The sequence below is a fragment of the Barbatula barbatula genome (assembly GCF_947034865.1).
Source record: "Barbatula barbatula genome assembly, chromosome: 2".
In the NCBI taxonomy this organism is placed as follows: Eukaryota; Metazoa; Chordata; class Actinopteri; order Cypriniformes; family Nemacheilidae; genus Barbatula; species Barbatula barbatula.
This window is the reverse complement of record NC_136767.1, coordinates 1,912,367-1,933,843: the sequence shown is the minus strand read 5'-3', so window position 1 is coordinate 1,933,843 and position 21,477 is coordinate 1,912,367. Positions and strand designations below refer to the sequence as shown.

The window sequence follows — 21,477 nt, the reverse complement described above, 5'->3', positions numbered from 1 at the left end:
GCACTTCACTATTTTAAACTCCCTTGGTTCAACAAGTATGCAATATATTCAGGATGAGATTAAATGAATGACTTAAACGCCACATTCTTTCTATAAGTGAGTCATAAAGATGAGAGCCAACGTATTCCAAATCCTCACTTTTTATGTGCATGGAAGGAGGCATAAGTGAAGCTCTTCCCATCGTATTCGCCGAAGAACTTGCTGTCCATTAGGCGGATGTGATAAACTTCATTGCCCGAGCAACGGCCGTAAGTTCTCTGCCACTGTTCTGGAGACGTCTGCCCTTCTCTGCAACATCACAGAAATTGTGGGATTAATTTGGGGGAAGATCAAATACCTTTCTCTGTCTTTGTTAGGCCTCAATTACACCGAGTATAACATAACAACTGTCTCAGGTGATCTAAAGTTGGTAGTGATGAATACAGGACACAGGGTCCGATGTCTTTGAAATTCTGAGCGGACCACTCAAAACACAGGGGGTGGTATACATTGCGCCAAAACAAGAGTAAAAAGAGTTTTAGGGATTTAAAAAACAAAAAAATTAATACGTGAACACGTAGAAGACTACAGAAGCAAGATTTGCTATTGTCTGACCTCAATACGTTTTTACACGCTGACATAATATACACTATACAGTCCTAACAACACACAGCCAGTCCTTTACTGTTCACTAGAATGCACAAAATAGGTGTAAATAATTTAATTTGATAACTTAATTTGAATAAGGTGTAAAGTAATTCCAGTTCATCTACGATACGCTGTGAGAGAAAAAGATTAATACTGTGATCTTATTTAGCAGTCAATATGTTGTGTGTTAAAAAGCAGTGCATTAATGTAATTTTCATATGCGTGTTTCATTACCAGTCTCGCAAGAATCAATGATATTCAAAGTTATCGACATGTCGTCATATTTACATTATGTGTAAAATATGAATTGTTTTCTTTCGCTAAAGAAGACAATTATTTGGAGTCATTCCAAAGTTGTTAACACTATAATACACTGTCGACATCTAGTTACTAACCATTAGATCTCTGTGCATTGTGGTTGTTGGTGATGTGACAATAAAAGTGATTTCATTCGATTGTATTTATTTGTCAGTGACATACGGACCATATAAATAAATGGGAGAGCCATTAATCTTTATCAAAACAGAAAGCAAATAACCTTTGAGCAAATTGCCTTTCCACAACAATGCAGACAGACAACAGGGGAAACACATAATCTGCATTAAAAAGAGACACTGATTGATTTGGCTATAAAGCAGATGAGTCACAATGCAGGAAACACGCTAATGCACAATACGCCACCAATGTATCCCGCACGACATGACTTAAATGTATAAATTGATTTCGGGACGTCTCAAAAGCCCAAGAGACGTTTGTAAGTACTCACTGTCCACGAGACGTGTGAACCAGAAGTGTCACCAGTGTAGAGGTGGCCGGACACACGCAGTTCAGGGCCAGCATGGCATACTTGAACTCCTCTTCACACACAACATGATCTAACAAACAAAACACACAAATGATCTGTCGATGATAACACCTATCATGAGAATCGAGCTTAAAATGGTTTTCACAGTAGCTTAGTTCACCCAAAAATAGAAATTCTGACATCATTTATTCACCATCATGTTGGACGATACCTGCATGACTTTGTATTACATGTGCAACACCAAAGAAGATATTTTGAGAAATGTCTCCAAAAAAACTCACCGGCAAATTTGACGTGGAATTTGTTCTCGGGTTTGAGAATCTGAACGTACAGAGGACAGTTCGGCGCGAAGTCCTTCACAGCCCACGCTCTCAGAATGGTCTGATGGTCCTTTCAGAAGAACACGCAACATTCTCTCATGTGATGATGATAACCTTCAACATTTATCTCGCCTGTACTACTAATGCATATTAGGTTCGCATATTTTTTTATTCATGAAGCAGATGTTGCCGCTTGAATAAGTGCATTCAAATTGATGCGATCTGGCATAAAAACAGTAATTCAAAGCAAATTACAGTGCGTTCAAGGCCGACCTTATATTTGATCAGTTTAAATGCATAGTGTTTGTATTTACAGCTGCCGTGCGGTCCACTTCGTTTCTGCTGCTGAGTATGAAGCACGCCTCTGCATCGTCCATTCTGCAAGACACACAACATCATTACACACCTGTGTCACTCAAACAGCAAACCTCACTGTGTTGCTGCGATGCCCTGAGGCTTGAAACTGTCATGCGTGCGTTTTCTGTGTGTACTGTATGTGCCTGTGGTGGCAGGTCATTGCTGCTGTGTTTTTAAGATGGACACAGTCAATTTCACGGTGTTCCGACCCCAGGTCCAGAAGACGAGGCCAACCAGTATAGAGGAAACAAAATACCAATGTTCATTAGAGCTATTGCCCGTCCACAACATTATATAGCGTTATAAATAAAACACTGACAGCTACTATAAACATTCTGTTGCTTTTCTGTTTTCTGTTCAAGGAATGTTCAGTGCAAGTTAAGCACACAGCATCTTTGACAGAAAATACAGATTTTTTAAATAAATGTTGAGCCTTGTTGGTGTCTATACAAGTCACCTTCAAAATGACAATTCTGTCATCATTTATTCACCCTATTGTCATTTCAAACCTGTATGATTTCCTTTCTTCTGCAGAACACAAAAGAAGATATTTTGAAAAATGTTGGTAGCGGAACAGCCCAGCCTCCCATTCACTTCTATTGTAACCAATGACTGTTCACTACATTCTTCAAAACATCCTTTTTTGATGTTTGAAATGACAAGAGGGTGAGTAAATGATGACGGAATTTTCATTTTGAAGACGAACTACTACTTTTATACAGCCGCAGAAAAAACTAAGAGACAATAATAAATTCAGAAATATTAAAATGGTCTGTAAATGTAAATTAAGGGCAAGGTAAAATGTGAAGAAAGTTCTTAGAAGTTACATTTAACAGTGGTAATATACAGAATGAGTCCAGGGCTAGTTGTCACGTCTATGGGTTTGTATCTATAAGTCAATTTCTGTAAATGCACATACTGAAGAAGAAAACGGAAACAAAATATGTCTCCGGCATAAATGATTAAATAAATACACTTACACTGTTTTAAAAAAACTTATTAAAATGTATATTGTACATCCTGTGCTGTTAAATATGTGCGCTTTACTTCAGAGACACTTTCTTTGTAGCTCTGCTATATGTGGGACTTATAAAAGATATACTGTATAATATTCCAAATATTTTTTTTATTCAGCAGAAGCCTTTCAAGGTGATATAGAAATGATCAAATATACAGGTGATAAATCACATGGCCTCCATAATATTAACAGTGCAGCAATAACACAGACACGAAACTACAAAACTTTCTAAAAAACGGTTGAATAAAACAAGTATATAATTGAAATGCTAATAGAAAAGTGGCCTTTAAATAAATAGGATGATGGATTAGGAGCCGTGCTTTCATAAACACAAACCAAACACAGAAGAAGAAAAGAAGAAATACTACCCGTGTGTCCGTTTATCTATCTATCCGTCTGTCTGTCTGTCTGTCTTTTTAATAGAGGCTTTCAAAAATATAAGCATCACATTTCTGGTTTTAGCCCTCTAGAATGCCTTGCCCTATTCATAATGTTTTCCTTTACGGCCGTGACCAGCAAATGTGGGTGAAAAACTGAATTCTTCCAGCACTATGCACCAAGCTTTTATATGTTAAAAAATGACTTTTTACAGAAAGTGCAATTCACCTATGAATTCATTTAAAGTCAAGTCTTCGTGATACAAATTCTATATTTTTGGAGAAACTGCGAATGTGCGTGGGTATAATAAGATTTGCTAGATTCATGACCATGACTAAATAAAGTTACATTGCAAGAGGAAAGACATATCTTACCCTTAATGGCTATTTTAATAAGTGACAGATGGGGCTTTGAGTAAGCATGAGGTTTGGCTCTGGTGGTGGAACTTGCTGGTTGGTTGTCTCTCCAAATTTTCACACAGACGACTTTAGTGTTTCGGGAGCGAGTCCAGATTTTGCATTACAATCGCTAACAATGCCACCGGTTATATTTAAACCATCAAAGTGCCGCGCTGTTAATATTCAATGATAAAATGAAATCGTGCTTCAAAGTCATGCTAAGAGCAGTTGCTCCTTCACTCTTAAATAATAAAAAAATGCTTGAAAAGATATGCTAAACCACACAGCAAGTCTTATGTGACTCACGGGGCATTCAATGTATACATCTTCTGTCTTTATGCCTCCTGGTAATCAAACCTATGACTTTGGCATTGCTGGCATCGCATTATACCAAATGACCTTTAAGAGTTAATGTCACCCTCATATTTACATATGCGTCCTCTTGTTAACAAACTAAACGAAAAAAGTCCCTGCACCAATGAAAGGAAATTGCAGAATTGGCTGTCACGTGACCACCAATGAGATTCGAAGCTGAGATTCGTATTGCATGTTTTGTACGACTTTGTGTGTCCATCCGTGTTTTATGCGTTTTTACTCTCAAATGTTTTGTTTCGCTTCATAAGACAGCATTATAAAACACATACTTGGCTCTCATCAGGTCCTGGTCCTTCAGCGCAGAGCCCTGGAGGTAGATTACTCTCTGGGACCACAACGGGATCTGCAGGATCCTCCGTACCTGAATGTCAATCTCAGTGGGACAGAGTATAACCACATAATAATCCTGCAAGACATTTGAGAATTGATTGTGATACTTCCATACTTCACATACTAAAGGACTTTATAGGTATTGATAATGGCATGCCGTGTACCTGCAGTCTCGGGTGCGCATAGAACTCATTGAGGAAATCCATGAGCAGGTCTATTTTAAGAGAAGTGACGCAGAGAACCACGTGTTTCTCTGTCTGAGCTCGATGTCTGCTGTAGTTCCCACCTGACTTCTGTCTCTCCATCCATAGATACGCCAGCTCCTCAAACTGATGTACAATACAGTACAGTTATTAACATAACGTTTCATACAACCATCTGAAAATATGACATGCAAAATAAAAGTCCTTAATAATAGCGGTTTAAACATACAAAAGCAACATAAACAAATGTGGCCCAAACAATGACCTCTGCAATGAATCAATAACTGTGGAGCAGTTTTAATTTAATACAATTAAAATACAATCAAATATGAATATAAATTACATATCAAATATTTAGACCGGAAGTTGACTTTCCTGGGATGACACCGACTGTACTACAGATCACAAGTTTAGGTAACTTGAATGGAAATGTAATGAATTATGCCTAAATGAAGTATGAATGAAGTATGCCCAAATGTTTAAAACTAGTTTTGTAGACAAAATCATAATTGAGCAAACATAACATTTATTACAAATCTGAAATGGTAATATTTTAATATAATCTTTAAATATTTAAAAAAGGTTTGGATGACGGAATAATAAAACAACTATCCAATAAAGGGCCAGAAATGATGGAAGGTCCTTCAATACTGTTAAAAAGCATTGAAGGCTGAGACCTCAAGAAACTGCTATTTCTAGGCAAAGCAATTTATAAAATGATAAGTTTTGATTTATTTTACGTGTCTTTTTAGTAACACAATTCCCATATATAGTTATATTTGAGGTATTTCATAGTTTTGAGGAGTTTACTATTACAGCATTCTAAAATGTGGATAAAAAAATGTTTGACTGCTAGTGTATTGTTCATACAAATGAGATAAGCGATTGTGTAAATGATATTTCAGCTATAGTAATGGTTTTTTAATAGACACCTGCAGTGGCAGCACCACCAGCGCCACGCAGATCATGATGACCACCAGTAACTGAGACGGCCAGATTTTGGGCGTAACATCCCCATAACCAACAGTGGAGAAAGTGACGATGCAGAAATATAAAGCGTCAAACAGCGAGAGATTCTTCCCCGCTCGCTCCAGGTGCTGAATCCCACAAGCCCTGCAGAGCGTTAGGAAACAACTTTAGAAAACATTGTGATATTTCCATAAGAAAAAAAACATTTCAAAGCTCGTTCTACCCTAATTTCATTCCCACACCATTTTTTTTGTGCTTATTGCATTCCAAAGCCATTGTGAGAAACACAATTATTTGGGAAATAAATGTTCTTGTGGTCCCAAAATAGACATCTACTATAGGGAGTAACAGCTTTACTTAGGCAACAGTTACGCAATTTCACACAAACTTTATATTGAGGATTACATTAATATGTTAATATATTTTTTTAATTGCTCCCTTATATAAATAATTATCACACAAATGTCGGTTTCTAAAGTCTATACATGTCCATACATGGTCATTCTATTTATTCATTGTACTTGAAGTAATACTTATTACATTTTGTCCTAATGTACTAAAAATGCATTTTGGTAACAATAATCCTGCCGTAAGGCAAAATCAGGTTACTTTAGACTTCCCCTCAGACTTTCCTTTGCACAAATAATGCTTGTATTGTCTATTAACTAAAGTGATGTCAATTTCATCACAGAACGATGCTAAATGATGCACTGAGCTATGATTACATTACTAGAAAAAAATGTCCCATCCAAAATATCAATTGCGCCCCAGTCCATCCAGCCTAGTATCAGGCCTGTTTTGGACTCACTTAAATGAACATGCCCTATCGCCAGGATGAGTTCATTCAGCAGATTCGAACAGCTTTAGATCTGTCTTATGAAATCCTGTACAAGTCAGAGGTACAAGAGATAAAAGAGCTTTACCCGGTGAAGACCAGACACAGCAGCGTACAAATCAGAACCAGGACCTGGTTAAACATAGCTGAATGTGTGCGCTGAATGGCACGGTGGAGATCATTCTAGAGGGGAACAGAGACGACACATTTCTTTCGCTGAGAACGTGGCGAGTACAAGAACATTGCAGTATGCCAAAGATTTAGAAAAAAAAACAATGATGATCAATCTTTCTTATGCTATAATATAAATATTATAATATAAAATAATACAGTATTAAGAGCTTGTTTACATGACAATGATACATGATAACTAGACATTAATTTGGCTGCTTTATAAAATGTATTATTCTTATTTTGATGACTTCTTTATACAGTATAACAATTATGTCATTTGAAAAATGTGTACATAGTTTCTTTTTACAGAAGATAATATAGAAAGATAAAAATAAAGAAAAGTTAGAGTAAAGGCATAAAAAATGTTGCTTTTATACAATAGTTAGTTGCTGTCTTATATTAAAATTAGATTTAGTTATATTGCTAGTGTTTTAACAGACAATTTCCTGCCACCTCCCCTCTATTCATTTCATTCAACCGTGTTGCATGATGGGAGAGAGTTTGAGAATAAATGTTAAAGGTGTCTTTCACCGTCATTTATCGACAGGGGTCCTGCTACTGTTCTGTGTGGATTAAACACATCCCTGACACTCTTATTTCAAGCATTTACGCATAAAAATATACACTTAGATTCTATAGCGTATAATGTTTATCGTCCTAGATATCCGGCATTATGAGTTCATAAAATAAAAACACTTACAATCATGTTTTCAAGGGCTGATTTGGCAAGCCAACAGTTAAGAAACACAGGAACAAATATGTTCCTCAGTGGAGGCCAAAATATCTGCAAAGAAACAAGACGTTCAGAGAAAAGTATCATTATGTCTCCGTTCTCCATCTGTTCTGTGGAAAAAAATATCCTAGGAAAACATATTTTCTCCATCCGCGAGGGATCCACATCGCAGTTTTGCAAGAATGACTGACTAGAACATACCAGAGAACTTTCTAACAGAAATGCCCATTTGTCAAGTGTTGTGGACCACCTTCATAGGGTTTGAAATTTAATGGGCACAGAAGTAATTAAACACCCACTTCCCACTTAGACCGATTGCTGGCATCAATTGACTAATATCCTCGGCTCTCAGAAATGCCTTTCAGATGTCAATGGCTACTCATATAATTACGATCACTCTCCAATGTACTCGAAGACTACCATCAATAATGGATGACAGAAACCGCCAATGTGCTTCTGTGTCCAGAGAATATTTTTGTGCAACACTTACTGTGATTATAAATGGCACTGTATTGATCATCTCGATGATGAAGGAGATTTGGAAAATCTGCTCCCAAATGTTTCCCTAGGAATGAGAAATAAGCACAGTCATCTGTTTCGTCCCGTGATATTAGTTTGAAGATTGACTGCCATTTTGTAGAAATGCAATATAAAAAGTGTAAAACATTGGACTTGTAATGCACTTAAAGGGACAGTTCACCCACAATAACGAAACTTCTCTCGTGATTTATTCACCCTCGTGTCATTGCTTTCTTTATTCTGCGGGACAATTCAAGAACGTCGACATTTGCCCCACTGACTTCCATTTTATGGGCACGAAGACGTTTCTCAAAACATCTCGTTCCACGGAAGATAAAGTGGTGTACAGCTTCTGAACAAGATGAGGTGAATAAAAGATGAAAGAATTGATTTTTGGGTGAACTACCCCTTTAAGATTTCTACAAGCATGCGAGAGGAAGCTAAATATTATAAAGCTATAATGGCTAGAGTGGATATAGTGTGTACTGTTTAGTATACAGTACATGTAGTACAATAGTACATTTGGCGTGCAAGTAAAGGCACGGTGCATATAAGTATGCATATTGGAATTCAGTCTTTAATAAAAATCAGATTTCATTTCAATAAAAATGATGTTGATATTACCTTGTAACTGAGATACACCAGGAGCATCGCTTGCAAAAAGCTGATTAAGGCCACTGTCACCTGCGCAGAGAATAAGACACAAATCAAAACCTGTTAGATCAATGGCAGAGTGTATCAGTTTAAATCAGATTCTCAATACAGATCCTTCAATTGTAAAGAAATGAATGTACAACTTAAGTTTTGTGCCACGTCTCAACTTTACTCCCCTCTTCTTAACTTTCAAGACCAATATCAAGTAGTAAACCTTCAGGGATGAATGTAACCACTTTTTAAAGGGATGTCTGAGCTTTTTGTTTTGCAGCAAGTTAACCAAGAATAAACTTTTCACCAGTTTTCTTTTTACTGTGTAGGGTTATTGCCTATTGTATTGTTTTTGGATATTAAAAAGCTGTTTAAATCATTGTCATTTCAAACCTGCAGAGCACAGAAGAAATCATTTTGAAAAACGTCGGTAAAAGAAAACAGTCGGTCCCCATTGACTTGCATTGGTTTTGTGTCCGTACAATTATAGACCATAGAATGATAAATTAACACTGCATATAGGAATTTATAGTCTGTCTGATATTTGACCTGTGTTTTGACTTGCATAACCATATATTTTTTTGCTTATAGTAAATGTTTTCTTGTACAGCTACTTTGAAACAATGAAATTTGTAAAAAGCGCTATAAAAATAAAGCTGACCTGTCTTGACAATAGAAGTCAAAGGTGACCAATGGTTTATACGATTATATCGTTTTTGTGTTTTGCAGAAGAAAGAAAGTCATACAGGTTTAAAATGACAAGAGTGGGGGTGAACTATCCCTTTAAGAGCAACACTGTAAAAATGATTCATTAAATGATCTAAAAATGTGCTTTATGTTATAAACTGGTTTTATTAAAGTCATTTTGACCAAATCAACCTGACTACAATAGGTAAGTCACTTTTTCACATCCCTACTTTTTATAGAGTAGGGAATAAAACCTACATCCCCGTCTCTTAGGACAGCAGACTATTAGACTATTAATTCATCAAGAAATCTACCTGTATCGCCCATACAGGAACTCTTCTGTTCACCCAGAATATTAACTCCCTATATGAAACAACAATCAATATATAGAAAAGCATGTGGATCGGAAAATGAGCATCATAAAACCACATTCAATATATACTTTAAGTCGGATTTAGTGATGAATCAGAATATCAAAGATACCAGTTGATTTGCGTGGGGTCTGCGCTCAGGTTTGATGTGTAGTTGGCACAGGATTTGCTGCACAGGGGGTCTGTGATGTTTGTGCAGTGTTTCCTACAGTCATGATAACAGAGACGGTTAGAACAGAATATTCAAAAGTAAAGGACAGCGGCGCTCGTGGCTCTGGCGCGAATGTCAGCATGAGATGACTTTTATAGTTAGATTGTTGTTAGTCGTGTCTCTCTCGCTTTAAGCTTCCGCACCAGCGCACATCACACACACACTGTTTTGTTGTCCCTGAATGCTTTTCGTGGCTGGTATTGAGAGCGACTCTAATGGACACTTCAGATCGAATCTTCTTCGAGTGTCTGGGTCCCGAGAGATGCTCTTGAGCAATCTGAGGTATGCTCACAATATACGGTAATGGGCTTTGCTTTGGTGAGCTGCGGCTGCTGTTGTTGTCCGATCTCACATTCGTACTATTCTGTCTTTAACAAGTCATTGGGCCGGAAGTGAAACATTTAGTTTACAAGAGCCAAGTTCAACTTTATGCACTTGAGCAGCAAAGTAACGTAGGGACAAATGGAAGTGATGCTGTCATCGCCGCCTGATTCATCTCCTGAGATATTGTGGTCGAGTGTTACTGTGAGCGATTTTTAGCGTTCTAAATGATTTGTCTCGGCCCACATACAGCGCTATAATACACAATGATGTGTGTCAGAATCGGCTCTCAGCGAGTTTGATTCAAGCATTGATAATAGATGCCTTACACCCCGCAGTTTATAAGCAACCGCACAAGAACTGATTCCTTGTCAAAATATAATGACATCTTATTTTTTACAGGCAATGCGTTTCATCCGTGCCCTGATTTTCAAAAACTAAAGTGACTACAGTACTGACAATTCGCCATGGTTTTACTATAGTAAAAGTGCAGTAAGAACGGCATATTGATTGCCAGTTGTATTAACATATTCGGTTAGCAAAACCATGGTGAACATTGTGGTTACAGCGGTTTAAGAAAAGCATATGATCGAAATGGCTTTTTCTCACCGTGCACATGTGAGTGTAGTTGGGTCATCCAGCGAGACTCTAATGATATAGAGGAGGCATGTTAACAGCTTCAGCGAAAGGTTGAAGAGGCGGATTCGGAGACCTGCAATACATTCAATTATAAATAGAGTTTCAATAGAGAAATGCACTGGACAAAATTCAGTGGTCAGGAAAAACCTGCCAACCTCTTATTATACTGTGAATACAAACAAGCAGTTAACGAAAAGTGAGCTGTTGGAATGATTTAATATGTGATCTTTTCCATGTGCACATGAGCCATACAAATCTTGAGTTTATGTACCAATAATGGATTTTTTCTTCATTGGTTCCATTGAGGTTGTTAGTTTAACAGAAGGTGAAATTGTTTTACTTACTTGACCTTTGGTTCTTGATGAAGAAAAGCTTCAATCTCTCCTTGAATTTGTTTTCGTTGACGTAAAATTCCACATGCACCCTGCGGACAGAGATTTAAGCAATGCTCAGTAAAATGTATAAAGTTCTGTACAGTGTTGTTAATGTCCCAGAAGATATTTGGAGAGTTTATTTACACTTAAAAAAACATGAATTTGAGATCATGTTTTCTCCGTCCAATGACTTGATTGACTTTTTTCTATTGTATCATCTTATATATACGGTATATTGCACATACTGTATATGTTCTGCAGACTTTGTACATATTATTCTATATTTTATAGGTTTAATGGAAGTGTGCGAAAGATCAGCTTGTGTACAATTACAAATGAGTAATGTACGTTGCGTCGTCGGACGATGAATCTTAAACGTGCCCTGTTATAAAATGGCAATTTTGACATGTCAGATATCACAGAATGCAGATACACACAAATCAATCCCAAAGTGCTTTTAATAATAACAGCATCCTGCCACTTGAGTCAGATTTTTATCTTACAAGTGTCTCCATCAGTGCTTATAACGTCTGTGAACTCAGCTTAACTAACTAATACATCTCAACACCTCATATCTCTGGCGTTATACTTTCATCCGAAGCATGTCAAACTTGATGATCTGAGCTTAGTGCCAAAATGTTCCTCAACTCCTAGATCGATCTTAAAATGCGAGAGAGCGTATCAAATCTATCAGGACATCTGACAGGGGACATTAGCGACGGTGACGCCTTGGATGAACTCTCGATAGACCTCTGTTTCTTCGTGTCTGCATCAGACGCGACGCATCCAGTGTGGACACATTTTTTATTATAATGGGAATTACAAACTCATCGGAATGCGTTTCTAATGTCTTTTGTCGCGTCGCGTCCAGCGTAGACACGATGTTAGAGCCATTTCTGCTGCCACATTTAAATTTCTGCATGATATGAACACGCTAAAATGAGAAGCACATTTGAATTCAGTCCAAACACAAAATCTACACTCACATCCGCACAGTGATTCTGTGTCCATACAATCGAAGTCAATGGGGACCATTGATGTCTGGCTACCAACATATCTTCTTCAAAATATCTTCTTTTGTGTCATACAGGTTTGGAGTAACATGAGGATGAGTAAATAGTGATGAACTCTTAAGAGACTTCACTTTCTTTGATCCAAAATGTTTTATAATATATAACCCAGAGATTCAAGTTTGCTATTCAGGCCTTGCTTCAAATTATTCCAGTAATGCCCATTTCACAGTAATAAAAAATATTAGATTGTATATAATGCATGCCTTTGACAATAACACATACTTTGAACTCATTGGGGTCCAGTCATTATCTAGAGTTTCATTGCTCTTTGTGTTACAAGCATCGTACTAACAGCAGATGAGAGCTTCCCAAAGCCCTTTACATTAAGTGCAAGACTTAATGTGCATCCCAGCCAGCAATTAAAACCCCCTGTATCCAACCGAGAGAGAGAGAGAGTATACTAGAGAACCGCTATTGTTTCCTTGCCCTGTCTCCATGGTGATGCCTTTAAAACGGCATGATGACAAATGTATAATAATTGTATAGGGACGAGTACAGTTTTGCCAAAGGAAAAAAGTATTCAGTCCAATTTTGTACATAATACTAGACTGAATTTATTTTCATATTCTGATGTTTGGATTTGCGCCCGGCAGATTCACGCCTACGTACACACCTATATGGAAATAAACGCGCACATGCGCGCTCTCCAAAACTTTGCGTCCGCGAGCCTCCTCTGTGTCAGATATAATTGCTCTGCCTGACTGTCAAACCGTTTCTCACATTGGAAATGGTTGAAATGATAATTGCAGGGAAATCCATTACACCCAGACTTCCTGCCAACATTTAACAATAGGGTGGGTCAATAAAAGCCGAGCTGACAGTTCTAAGTCTCTGTAAAAATCCTTGTCCTTTGATTGGAACAGCCTCGCACATACCTCAATCCCACCCCCGTACGCTAGCGCTCCAACAGACGGATACTGTGTGAGCTCTATTTATAGTGCATGCAGCATAAATATTGAAGGCACTACTGCCTGTGTGCTCGTGTCAGGCCACTTCATAGAGCATTCTGATGGGAAAACAGAAAAAGTTGGAAGGGCAATATTCAGATTGGCGTGGGGGGAAGGAGATTTTGCTCTCGTGTATTCATTTTTGCAACGGCAGGATTACAGTATGATGATCAACCTCCCTTGAGGCAGATAATTGTGCGATTTAATTCAAGATGTTTTTTGAGTGTCTTCAAAAACAAGTTTTGCTCTTCTGTGAGTGCAGTAATGTATTAACACAGAATGCAGACTTGATATACGTTAAAACGAAAAGTAAATACAACAGCAGTTTATTTATGGACCCTAAACAAAACAGTTTAAATGTAAGCCTTACTAATAACACCCGACTGCAAAGATAATGTCACAAAGAACTATAGTAGCCTAAGAGAACAATTGCACGATTGCATTGAAAACAAGTTTATTGTTATGGTTGTGGACAGAACCCAAGCGCAGGCAGACATGTGTCGAACAACAAGACTTTATTTCAAAACAAAGACCCTCGATGGGGAAAACATGAACACAAAAAAGACTGAAAACTAAAACTTCCCACAAGGGGGACAAAACAAACAAGGTCTTAAGAATAACAAACTAAGTCCACAAACTTGAGTCCAGGGAACAGGAACACAGGTAATCCAGACAGACGAAGGGTAAATGTGCAAAGTGTGCAAAATGCAAAATGAACCAACAAGAGACAGAAGGAAACTGGGGCTTGATAAGGGGAAACACTAACAAGGACTGATGACACAGGGAGAGTGGCGGCAGGTGACATGGATGAAACACTAAGGGAAAGCTAACAGGAGGATTGCACGAGGCAGGTGAGTGGACTGAAACACTAAGGGAAAGATGGAACAGGGCTGGAGACAAGACTAACACTAATGAACTCCTAACAGGGAAACAAAGGGGCGGGGCTAAAGGACGTGACACCGGAGAGAGAGCATAGCTTCTCAAACCAAAACAATGCTCTTTCTCCACACAAAACACATGGGACTGACATGATCCTGCCACAAGACTCGAAAACCAAGACAAGGAGAGGCAGGATCATGACATTTATTTTCACTTTTAAACAATATAACAGTAATATAAGTATTTAGACAAGGTTCCACAATTGTTATGCAGCCTACTGTATGTGATAACCTTTATTTCATGTGTCTTGTCATGCTGTCAATCTTTCACATTGTTGTTGGATGAAGGTTTCATTTTTGTATAAATTCAACAGACACTGGACTGGACGCAATACATCACCGACCAAGAGCAAAGACTTGTTGTCGCATTAATACAACAAAGTATTTACAATACTTAGTATTTAATGCTAAACTGACATGATATCACATGATAGCAGTTTAAAGTATATAAAGTATAATAATTTCCTTAATCACAACTAAAGCGCTCTAGTTATTCATAAACATTTACTCAGTAATATTTCATCAAAGTCAGAGTGCAGCTGTGACATGTCAGAGGAGACCCGGCCCTCCCGACTGAGTTTCTCCCGGACTTTCACCGTTTATCTATCATAGGAGTTTGGGTTACTCGCCACAGGGATGTGTTGGGTTGCTCACCGGGAAACTGCTGACATTAGATTAGCTTAAAGTTTCAATTAATTCTTGCTTTATTAAAATGCTTGTTTCAAAAACACCATGCACTGTATAGTAATAAAAAAAAGAAATTGTATAGTACAATGCAATGTAAGTCGGCAGATGCATAAATGTAATTTATGTACTGTGCAGTTTACTGTGTTTGACCTTTTCTGTGTTTTCTATTTTCTCCTTTAAAGCTGCTTTGAAACAATGCACATTGTGAAAAGTGCTATATAAATAAAACTGAATACATCTAAAATGGATTCTTATTGATTTAATTTGCGGCTGTATATGTTGATGCAGGTCACATGTTGGCACCTCAAAAAAAGAGGGTATGCACCTGACCAGAGACTCTTTCTTTGTCTGTCATTTTGTAGGACAGGCTCGTAAAAGTCTGTCAAAATGACAGACAGCCTTCAGATTTTTCCGTCACTGGTATAATAAATCTGTCAATGACGGAGAATTTTCGGTTAATGCGACCTCTGCACGTAACATTACTTTCCCACGTGAACACGGCAAAACAAGCTATCATTGAGTGGCAAAATAGCTGCTTACAATATCAGGAAACGCACTTCCGCGCTTCAGTGTCCAAGGACACTTGGTTCTTTTGTAAGTCCTAAGGATCCCCATCGAGTCCAACTGCTCTTGATATCCACAAATAATTGCATGTTTGAGTCACGGTTTCTCTGTTTCTCCTTTTCAAAGCGTGTTTTACCACTCAAGGGAACGTGTCCTGGCACTCAAGGGGGCGTGTTCACCTGGGAAAGTGATGTCAATGCATACCTTTAGGGAAAATTGCCATACTTCAACTCTACAATACATATATTAGCTTTTTTCCCTCTCAGTAAAGTTATTAGGTTTGATATCAATTTCTGTTACACTTTTAATTTGCAGAAATCCAAACAACGTATGAGAAAGTAAGAAAGAAAACCATGAAGATTTGAAATAATGTTTTCATTCTCTCGTTCTAAACGCTGGCGTTTCTCACGCAATGCATCTGAAATTATCCATAAGAATCTCCGAAGAGCTGTGCCGTCACATCCATTGCCGTCCCCATTCTCAAACTTGACACTGGCAAGTGAATCACTGCTTCAAGAGTGACATTTAGAGGCTGGAGATTTGTTACAGAGCAAAATGAGCTTTAAAGAACTTTGGTACACTCACACTACACCTTCAACACGTGATAATTCCCATTGTAATTTCAAACGCCATCGAAAAAATAACACATATCTACATGATAACAGTTCGATACGATTCAGAAAAGAGACAGAAAGATGAGCGTTGACCTGCACATTTCTCCTGCAGAACAATATGTTGGCTCTCACAAGGGAAGCTATTAAGATCCTGGTACAGGGTCTAATTTGATCTAAGACGTCTACGGCTTACTCCTGGTCAGATCCCCAATGTATTAATCAAAACCAGAACACAGTAGCCCGGCTTACATCATACCTTCACAAGAACTCACACCTCTCCTTCCGATAGAACACACTGTATATTGTACGAACGTTATGTCTGCTTGAATCAAGCTCAGGAGACTACCAAAACAACCCATTTCTATGTAAAAATTTTACATAACTGCCATCTCTCAAACGTGTGAAGCTACGAGTCATAAACAATTCACTGTGGATTAAAGACATCACAGGTCAGGGAAGGCTGGATAGATGTCACACACTTACTGCGTATAGGTGGAATCCATACTGTACTCCTCCGTGTACCTGGACGGAACAGGACACGGGTGACATGACAGGGGAGAGAGACAATCTTCAATAAAGGTCACATCATGCAAATAACACTCATGTACAAAACACAGGAAAAGATTGACCTTTTTTGACAAGCTGCACAGTAGATGTGCAAGCTTCTTCAAATGTCGGTCACCGCAAAGCACGGTACATTTCAGTCACAATGGCTATTGCTTGACACTTTCAAGTGTACACTTTAGTACACTTGGCAGAGCAAAAGACCCGAATACACTGCATAGAGGCAAACCACAGAAATCGCAGGTTTGCTCTGTGTGGCCAACGTTGACATAACAATGAATGAAGGTGAATTATCATGTCAACCATATGACTGTTGCGGGGTGACGGCATTTTCACGAACAACCTACATAAAAGGTGATGATGATGATTGATGTAAAAGAATGTTTTGCAATGTACGATATTTTAACAACATGCACCGTTTGACCTTTCAATGCGCATGTTTACTCTCATGAAGTTAAAGTCGCTTTGTTCAATTTCGAGTTTTACCTAGAATATGGAATCTATATCTATCTATCTTTCTGTTCTGTACTGTTCTCAACGTTTTGCAGAACATCCTGTCTTCCAAACATCGTGCGCATGAAACCACGGACCTGGACTTGAATCGGCTCTATGAGGAGCGATCGGACTGGGTGACACGTCACTGCGGTGTGTGAACTGCATATTGTCTCAGAATTTACGGGCTCAATATTGAATGGATTACATGATATATTCTCTCTGTGTGTGAAGAGGCGTAATATTTCACCTTTAGGATTGTGAGGAGTGAACACTGACTCAGCACAAACAATACACTGTATCAGATCAATTTAAATGGACGAAAACGTCTCCAAGATAGTCCAAGGCAGGAGTTTTACATATACTTAACTATGAAGGTTATATAGCACAACTGTCTCTCACATTAGATTTTCACTCAATAACTAAACTCCATTTAACTGAACTCTATTTAATTTGGGACTATACATTATTCATTACACATAACACAAGCTAGAGAACAGTAACCGAAGGTGGAAGTTAAGCTTTAGTTTGGACGTACTCAAAAGAAAAGAACGCTATAGAAATAGAAGATACTATCCCTAAACTATCCATCAACGTAAATGACACAGAAAGCTATTAAAATATTTGTGATTATATAAAGGTGTAGGAATCATATACACAGCACAACGTGGAGAAATGTGTCATTGTTATACTTTATCCTATGAAGTGAAAGGACCATCTCAATCCCCATCCTAACACACATGTACTGAGTCCGGACAATATTTGTTAGCAAAACACTTTAAGGGTTCATAACTCAAAATCAAACAAACATTTGGAGTGTGTTTATAAAGCTTTGCCAACAGCTCAAGATGAAAACAAGTCTGGCACTTTGTCCTGAAATGTCGTAAATGTATTTTTGGTTTAACACATGTTAAATAAGATATCTGATGATGTCTTCGCACAAATTCTATTGAAGTAAACAAAATAATAACATTTCAAAATCCGGCTAACAATATAACTATTTATATTTTATTTATATTAATATTACTTTATAGTAATATTGTATTGTACAATAATTTTATTAAATAAACAATTTGTTGTATTTTCATTTCACTAAATAAACAATTTGTTGAATGGGTCATGTGACTTTGTCGTATTTAATGTCAGTCAAGTACCAGATCTTTTACTGGTAACCCAAAATAACAATTTATTTACTTCGTCCATAAATAATACATTTGTTGATTTATAAAACACATTTAACGCAAAAAAAGTTAATTCTGCTGTTTCAAGCCCCTGAAAACTCCCCAAAACATACAATTTACCACATTACAAGTATGACTGTGAGTATGATTGCTTTGTTTTATAATTGTTATATTTATAAAATCCCAAAAATGAGAACATTGTAAGTCTTGCTGTAAGTGTGCTCAAATAAACACAGTGTGCAACAAAGAAATCTGGTGTTTTGCTGCGTCCTGATTTCACTCGGGCTGTTGAGACGGGCTGCATGATTTCTTTAGTCAAATGCTACACCTACTGTACATACTGTACACACTTTGCTGCATCTCACAGCGCTTTCACAACCACGCATCTAACCGTGAGGAGCTCAAACTCTGAGAGAAGGTGCCACACGCCAATCTGTCATGATCTCTACACGATCTGTATGCATTCAAATTGAGTCAATCGACTCATATTTTGCTTCACAGGGCTTCAATATTGCTTGTTAAGAGCTCATGGATGATTCATTTGCAAGACGCAGTTTACTCAGTTCATCAATCATCTGTTAGTCAAAGAGAGATCATTTATAATTGATGTATCAATGTCGGCCAGCAAAATGAAGAACAAATGCTGGATTTTTTTGGACATTTTCTGCCAGTTTTGGCTTGTCATTTGACAGCTTGGCAGGGGTTTATGAAACACATTACAATTATGAAACTTTCTTACATGACTGGAGGAAACACGACTCAACGCTCCTAAATCATCTCATAAGGAGAGACAGATAGGCAGTGCTTAATTTGTATATTCCGAGGTGGCAGATCCGGTAAGTTAGTGGGGTAATGGAAATAACGAAATGTGAAATCTGAGAGGGGTTTATCAAACTATTTGTATGTTTTGAAAATGCGCATGAGAAAGCCTAAATGGAAACAGACATGCAAAGATAATCTCAGTATTTTCAAAGAAATTTTACGTGCTAGACGCAGATTTTATCTCGAGTTAACTGTTAACCGTATTTCATCAGTTCCTCATGCGTCTCTTCGCAGCACATTGTTCCAAAGCACCTTTAAGAAAAAACGAAAAACACAGAAAAGGTAAAACACGTTACATGGTGTTTATATAACAAGTTACATTATTCTAGTAAATAATATCTAATGTCAGCATCTCCTGGTGGTTTATTTAGCATATTTTGCATTAAGTGAATGCTTGGCTGAAAAGATGTGTCTTTAATCTAGATTTAAATTGGGCGAGTGTGTCTGATCCTGGAATAATATCAGGAAGGCTTTTCCAGAGTTTAGGTGCTACGTATGAGAAAGCTCGACCCCCTTTGGTGGATTTAGTTATTCTAGGTGTTATCAAAAGTCCTGAGTTTTGAGATCTTAGAGAGCGGGATGGCTTGTGGTGTGATAGAAGCTCTGTTATGTAGGTAGGGGCTAAACCCTTTAAGGCTTTATAAGTGACAAATGCATGAATAAGCATCTCTGCGTCAGCAACACATAGAATGACAGGTTGCTGTCTAATATAACGCCTAGATCTTTTACTGTATTTGTTGGAGTAACAGTACATCCTTCAACTTGCAGGTTATAATCCGAATTATTCGGTTTACGTGTCTTTGGTCCGATAAGTAATTTTCCAGTTTTATTAGTATTTAAAAGAAGGAAATTACAAGTCATCCAATGTTTTACATCTTCGATGCACTCTGCCAATTTGGATAGCTGTGAGGAATCATCTGGTCTTGATGAGATATATAGCTGAGTATCATCTGCATAGCAATGGAAACTCATTTCTTGTTTTTTAATAATGTTTCCAATGGTCAGCATGTAAATGGAGTATAGCAAGGGTCCAAGAACCGATCCCTGAGGTATTCCATAATTGACTTCTGTTAGTTTTGATGGACAAATTGATGTCTGTCTGATAAGTAAGATCTGAACCATCGTAGTGCCTGTCCCTCAATACCGGTATAATCGTCAGTCTTTTAAATGTATAAAGAAAATACTGTAAATAAAACATACATTTTCTGGGGAGCAAGAAAGAAACTGCAAAATAACACTTAAATTACATGTTTTCCCGTTTCTCTTGTAAATTTGTGGTCTTTTCTGTCACTTTAAGCCTTGAAAACTGTATTTCAAAAATATATACGTGGAAAAACTATAAAAAATAACAGAGAAGGTCTGTAAAATTATGTGTACAGTTGTCATATGCATCTTTCATCACAGGATATGCAAGAACCAATGAGATATGTAGCAGGGCTGTCACGATATCAGATTGACAGTTATCATGGCCAAAATTCCCAGAAGCTATATTTTCACGATATTGATCATACAAACTAATTACTCAGTCAAGTATCTTTAATTGTTTGAGTAGAATTAGAGAGAGAATCTGTAACCCTTTTGACTCTTAATGCATAAGAGTTATTTGAATTATTTACAATATTACCATATATTTATTTGCTACGGTATCGACAATCATGGCTTTTAACATCATGATTAAACTGGTATATTGTGACACAACTATTTATCAATAAATCGCCATATTTTAAACTAGTGCTCGAATCTGCTTCTCATTTCCATATCAAATTCATTTCGTGTATCGTTCCGAAGACTTTTTGTTTTACAGATGCTTGGATTATTCGTACACTCTTGAAACTCTGCACAGCTCTCCCTGCACTCTTACTGTATGCTCAGTTCAGCTGTGAACACAAATGTCTTTGTGCACCATTATCACAATCACAATAGGTTGAATGAGCAGTTTGAGTGGATTGCATTAGAGGACATCAGTGAGTACACAGATATCAGAGCGACTCTGCAGAATGCTGCATTAGACCCGTGGAGTCTCCGTTCAAATCTCTCGAGGGAGACTAGAGCTGGGTGGACTGAGAATAAAGTTTATCATTGTAGAACCATAATTCTGTAAATATGCGTACATACATATTAAATGTGACTGATAGCGCTTTGAACATACACTGATGTAATAATTGATTCGGTCCAAAGAACAGTCCTGAGAGTTTTACATCCTCCAAAAGTGTGCTCAAACTTTCCTTTATTATTCTATATATTAACATTTTAAGATCATAAGGCCAAATGTATTGAACTGATGATAATGTCATCGTTTCAAAGAA

At 37.5% G+C, this 21,477-nt stretch overlaps 1 protein-coding gene across 1 annotated transcript in view; it reads right to left on the bottom strand.

The window, feature by feature from the left end:
- The window catches only part of kcnt1b (potassium sodium-activated channel subfamily T member 1b), a gene marked incomplete at its 5' end in the record, with an annotated part of 51,248 nt that overhangs the window by 16,511 nt on the left and 13,260 nt on the right, over positions 1-21,477 (bottom strand). Inside the window, 14 exons of the mRNA XM_079451339.1 lie at positions 139-288; positions 1,394-1,502; positions 1,714-1,822; positions 2,067-2,130; positions 4,548-4,684; positions 4,773-4,937; positions 5,744-5,924; positions 6,704-6,798; positions 7,490-7,573; positions 8,013-8,087; positions 8,666-8,725; positions 9,688-9,736; positions 10,886-10,988; positions 11,260-11,339. Of these exons, the coding sequence (XP_079307465.1) occupies positions 139-288; positions 1,394-1,502; positions 1,714-1,822; positions 2,067-2,130; positions 4,548-4,684; positions 4,773-4,937; positions 5,744-5,924; positions 6,704-6,798; positions 7,490-7,573; positions 8,013-8,087; positions 8,666-8,725; positions 9,688-9,736; positions 10,886-10,988; positions 11,260-11,339 (1,461 nt within the window). The remainder of the gene's footprint in view (positions 1-138; positions 289-1,393; positions 1,503-1,713; positions 1,823-2,066; positions 2,131-4,547; positions 4,685-4,772; positions 4,938-5,743; positions 5,925-6,703; positions 6,799-7,489; positions 7,574-8,012; positions 8,088-8,665; positions 8,726-9,687; positions 9,737-10,885; positions 10,989-11,259; positions 11,340-21,477) is intronic.